Genomic DNA, 6,000 nt, shown 5'->3' on the forward strand with positions numbered 1-6,000 from the left:
GTCCCTGGGTGTTAAAAAGTTACTCATCCCTACTATTGAGGGCAAAACCAAAATTATTTGGTAACCCCTCAGAATAGATTTCATTGCAATAAGTATGCTTAAAGAACTCTTAAAATCCACCCCCTCCCCCACTTTTTGGACAGAAAACCAATTAAATATTAAGACAGTTTATTTTTCTTGTTTGTCCCCTAGTTTATAAAGCGCTGTGGTACTCGGACAAACGTACGAATATATCTTGGAAATAATGTTTGTCAGGAGCTTTAGCTCAAAAATATTTATTATCTTTATCGTTCTTTTTTGCTTTCAATTTATGGTTACCAAAGGAGAAGGGGGGGTGCATAAATTAGGAGTTTAGGATCAAAATATACACACTACCATATATAAAATAAATCACCAACAAAATCCTACTATATAGGCCAGGAATTATACCTGTGACCTTGTAGTAACTTATAATGGAAAAGAATCTTTAAAAAACTGTGTGTTTGTATAACCGCATTGCTTTGCAATATACCTGAATTACAACAACTATATTTCAATACACAGTTATTAGAAAATAAATCAAATGATGGCTGGAGGGGCAAAAATAATACATCCTCTTGCTCTCAGAAAACAATAAGCTCTTTTTTCCCCCCTTTCTGCAGGAGAAAAACCCTACAAATGTACATGGGAAGGATGCACATGGAAATTTGCTCGGTCTGATGAACTCACAAGACATTTCCGAAAACATACTGGAATCAAACCTTTCCAGTGTCCAGACTGTGACCGCAGCTTCTCCCGCTCTGACCACCTTGCCCTGCATAGGAAACGCCACATGCTCGTTTGAACGCGTCCATCTCCCGCCTCAGCGTGGCTCCCCACTCTCCCAGCTCACTCTCTGTCCTCCCTGCCATTATCTAACTCATTTTTTACATGTACATTTTCATTTTGATTCAGCTGGTCTGAATCTCTGAATTTCTAGCATTCAAACTTCCATATGGTCAGTAGTAACTATTCTCTAACCCTCCCTCTCCTTACCACGGGTCAGACCTAAAGAATGTGAACACTTTTTTTTTTTTTTTTTCCGGGGATGCTAAGCAAACCCCTCTTAGAGATACATTTAATGTAATGAGAACAAGGGAACATGTCAACTAACATAACCCATTGTCGGTTTCTCCATGTATTCCTCAAAAGAATGTCAAAGTAAATGTATTAGAAATACAGTATCCAGCCTGCTGGTCCTTCCCAGAGACACCGAGACCTCTGTGGCCTGTGATCGCGTTTGGTGCTCCACGGCGAAAAGAAGGGTGGGACCTTTCCCACATTAGCTAGAAGGGCAGAAGGCTTTCAGGCTAGTGCGGTCAGCTTCAACACTGTCCCTCACCAATCTGGCTTGTCAATTCAAATTTGTCACTCCATCGAAATGTATGTCCCTTTCCCTCCTTTGTGCCTACAGCTGCTAAGGAGGTCTTTGCCACCCCTACGAGATGAGCCAAAGCTGGTGACACAGGTGGGTGATGGACGGATCATTGAGGGGATGGATGCTGTACTTGCGTAGCAAGGAGTCCGAGCAGAAGGGCATCGCGCCGGGGCAGAGCAGGGTGGACCGAGGAAGCCAGCCAGTCGTGCTGGGCTAGGGCTTTCCGGGCAGTATGTTCCCGGAGCTTCAGTCCCTATGCATGTTCATGTGCCGTGTGAAACTCCACTGCGAAGCCAGATACTGACGGGGTCATCCACCCACCTGTCTGCATTTCTACAGTGTCCTTAATGTGGGTCACCAAGCATTGATCGAAGGGATGCCACAAAAATATTTGCCCAGTAATGGTAAAAAAAAAAAAAAAAAAAAGCCTTCTGGTTAAGGGTATGAATGGCCTTTTACCCCATCTCCTTAACAACTGTCTTGCAAACAGGGAAACGTTGTGTGGTAATTGTATTCCCATATCAAATTAATCATGGAGCTTTCATACGGAAACCCTTCTGTGTGAGCTGTAAGGTGCCAAATTGGCTGTCATCTGTGTTCATGACACACATCTTAAATAAGCATCTGCTAATACTAATTCCTTCGAGTTTAGACCTGAGTGACACTATTTGTAAATATAAATAGTTGTGAAGCACATGTACCTTTCTTTGGAGGACAGATTTCTGAAAAATCTAGAAAACCACAGTTCAGGGATTCATAAATGTAGCTCAAAGTCCCAAAGGTTTACTGTTGGAGCTGGCAGTCTCCTATCACTATCAACTATCCTATGAGAAGAACAAACTGAAAATGACTCGTGTTTATGTTGAAGATTAATAGTAACCTTAAGTGGGGGGGGGGGCGTTTTTCAAAAGCAGGCTTTTGAGCACCATAGTGTAAATGCCAATAAAAATAATTCGTGTGTAGAGATGCCATTGGTCCTAAATTTGAAGAAAGTGGGCAACGGTGGTCTAAGGTGGGTGCATGTAAGCAAGTGTGTCTTCATCCCTCAATCAAGGATGGAGAAGCAGAGAGAAGAATGGAATCCTGAAGGTTCATCCCAGCCGCAACTCAGGATCCAAGACAACTTTAACTGGGAGGAATGTGCTGTTCAGTTGTGTTCAAGACAGCAGGGCACGAGTGACTCTGGAGGCCTGCAAATCATGTTGGGGAGCTTACTTTGATGGCGCTATGTTGCTAAAAATTAGTTACAGGGACTTCGCACCTAAGAGATCCCACTCATCAGCCCTCAGATCCACCAGAAAGGAGGTGGCGTTGAGAAATGCAAAGTAATGTTATCGTGGCACTTGGTTTTTTTTCTTTTCTTTTTTTTAAAGCACTGCAAAATTTGTTTAGAATATTAAAACATTCTTATGAAGCTTTTGTTTTGTTTTCTGCAACTAGGACATGAATTGGGATTTAAAAAAAAAACGGCTCTTGGAAAAGTAGGTATTGTCTGTATTGTCGAAGCTTAGTCACATTCATGCCAAAGTGTTCATGGCTTGAAATGGTTCTTCCACAGCACTCCAAAGCACAAACGAAGTTGGAGTGCAAAGAACATTTTTGTCTTAATGGAGATAACCAGTTTGTGTGTGTTCTAACCTATCTCGAAGGTGGGAAAAGGGGCAAGAAAGTGAAGAATTGATCTTTGAATAATTATCTCCAAGTCCAGCTGATAGAAAGCTCCATGGGTTCTCATGAAATTGGATGTGTTGACTATGGCATATTTAAATTTTTTTCAAAAAAGCAAGGCCCTGCAAAGACTATTATTACATTACTCTTCAGCTTGCCTAGATTATGCTAACAGTTTTTTGAGAAAGATACACTTGAACTCTGAAAGAAAACCAACCCAGGAAGCTGTTCTCTGTTCCCATGCTGGTCTAGATACTTTAGGTACCAATTGGCTCTTAACCAAATTTTCTATATATATATATATATATATATATTTGTACTTTACTATGATAGTTGAGAAATTTAGTCTTTAGTATTTCTAGCTATTACTGTGGAAGACCTCCAGTACAAGATAAGTTGCCCTTGAACATGTGGTTTTAAATGATATGCCATGTTACTAGCAATGGTGATTTTAATTGCAATATTTTTGATTGATGAGGATGATTTGTAAAGATGAGGTTTGTTTTGTATCAATTCTGTGTGTTAGAGAAGTTCTTTGGTTTTTATCCAGGTGTCATCTTGGGGAAGAAGTCAGAAAAACTAAACCTGCATCCGTCATAGTTTAGAGTTCTAAAATGTGAATCTACACCATACATGGGCATTAACATTCTAAATCGCCTGTTTGGAGAATGTGTTAGCAGCATAGCTATGTTCAACTAAGGAAATGCGAAATACCAGAAGTTTCAAGAGCCTTGGAACAGATTTACAGGGGAACTATATGTGTATGTGTATATTTTATTCAACACCCATCTGCACTATCAGTGTTGCACTAATGTGGAAATTTGATGAACTATATTGCTGAGACTGTATATCTGCACGTCATTCCTGGTTAGATTGTTTTAAAGACAATCTCAAAGATCTGAGGTTTTAAGATACTTTGATTGGTTTGAAAATATACAGTCCTCTTGAAGGAATTGCTGTCAGACATGAAGTTGCTCAGAGCTGTCTTTATTCTCTTCTGGGTCAAGGTTAACAGTTTCTAAATGATTGCAAATTCACTTAAACAATACATTTACAAAGCCATTTTACATGCATTAAACGAGGGCTACAACAATATTATGTTTTACAAATACTAGCACTTTTTTTTTTTCTTTTCCTGTTATGTACTTAGTGTTAGAGGGTCAAAATAGTCTTTCGGCTTAGCATCTCTTAAACCATCCCTGCAAGTGTAGCAGGATTATTACATTTACAGTACTTTAATACTTGTATAAACTATGCAGAAATTTTTAATAAAGTGTAATATATTTTATAAGCTAATAAGACTGAATGGGTAAAGGTTTTTAGCATGCATTAGTACACTTGCAAATACTGAAAACATTTTGGTAATCTTTCTTACTAAAGATGTGAATGTTTAATGTACCTTCTCTGTTTCTACTCTGTAGTCCAATGGGAATTCAGTAATGACATTTTGTCATGTCAAACTGTGAACATAAATTTGTACTGTACAGTCCTCATGTACTATACACAGTATGCAATATATGTATTATATACTTGTTAATAAAATCATCAGAATATTAAATTTGATCCTGTGGTTACTATATATGCAGTGATCACTAGGAACAAAACTTAGCGTAACATGTAAAAAGCCCTTAGAAATTTCAAAGTAAATCACCCTTTCATAGGTAATCATTAGTGAAGGGAAAGAAAACACCTAATTCAAGATGCGCTGTGTAACTGCCCTTAAAGCTATGCCCCTGGGTTTCTGATAACAAGTCTTCCAAGTACAAACCATAAACTTACAGACAACCCAACAGAAACCTACAAACTCACCTAGTACGTTCTTGAAATATTTTGTCTATGACCCTACCTGCTTCCAAAAGAGAATTTTCAGTGCCTTGTCTATAGTACTTTAAATTTTTAAATAAAAGATCAAAATTCATAGCTTGGGCAGTGGGGCATTAGGGACGAGATAATAACCATTAAAGTAAGTAGTTCTAGATAAACATGGTTTTTCAAGTCTCAGCCATGTCGGTGGACATTGTAGCATTACAGGAACAAGCAGTTTCTGGTGGGCATTTAGAGTTGTAGTTTAAGGCAAAACGTCTACCCTTTTCCTCCCGCTAAGTGTGTAGTTGAAGCCAAGGTCTCCTCAGCTTCCTCCGGCCAGGCTTCATCTTAGCTGACCATGAAATCATGTTTGACTGGCCCTTGTCACATGACTCACCTTCACGGGAGGGGGCTGGAGGGGAGGACTTGGGGAGACTGATTTCAGCCTTCAGAGCCCTCACTGTCAGCCTCAGGGAAGGGAACTTCTCCGCTTTTATACTGTGAGAGTTGACTGCAGACTCGGTATAGGTGACTGTCACATCCCAACAGAATATCACCTTTGATTAGTCCAGATGATGGGCTGCCATTCCTTCACTTATGTGTCACACAGGGGTGAGATGATATTTGCGAAGTTCAAAATAAGACCCAGCCGTCTATGGAAATAACTTTGTTAAAGCTGGTTTCTGCCTGAGTGAGTGATGGGAATGGTGACAAATAGACTTTATGAGAAAGCAAATTCTTTGAGGAATGGTGGAACAAAGTAAGGATGTTAAGCGCACACACACACACACACACACACACGCACACAAAATACATCATCATTGTCCAATATTTAAATGCTGTCAGGTCAAAGAAGGAATGAGGAACCTTACTGGGGCAAGTTATCAAGCCTAGCGTGCCTTAAGGGAAAGATGACTGTGTTCAGAGGAGGATGGGTTGAGATGTTTGTGAAAACACACACCTGTAGGAGTATTGAGTTGAATTATTAGAGATCAGAGTGGCCTGTGTGTATGCACAAAACAATGAATTACTCTTCAAGAGTGTATTTGTTGGCATTCCCATTGTGGCTCAGTGGTTTAAGAACCCAACTAGGATCCATGAGGACGTGGTTTCGATCCATGGCCTCGATC

At 39.8% G+C, this 6,000-nt stretch overlaps 1 protein-coding gene across 3 annotated transcripts in view; it reads left to right on the forward strand.

Annotated features, from left to right (window-relative positions):
• KLF3 (KLF transcription factor 3) overlaps positions 1-4,622 on the forward strand; it is a 35,953-nt gene extending 31,331 nt beyond the window's left edge. For all 3 annotated transcript variants that reach the window (XM_047799162.1, XM_047799163.1, XM_047799161.1), the window contains one exon: positions 642-4,622. In XM_047799162.1, coding sequence (XP_047655118.1) covers positions 642-823 — 182 coding nt within the window. In that variant the 3' untranslated portion in view covers positions 824-4,622. The remainder of the gene's footprint in view (positions 1-641) is intronic.
• Positions 4,623-6,000: the final 1,378 nt, after the last annotated feature.

This window comes from Phacochoerus africanus, chromosome 10, assembly GCF_016906955.1.
Source record: "Phacochoerus africanus isolate WHEZ1 chromosome 10, ROS_Pafr_v1, whole genome shotgun sequence".
NCBI lineage: Eukaryota > Metazoa > Chordata > Mammalia > Artiodactyla > Suidae > Phacochoerus > Phacochoerus africanus.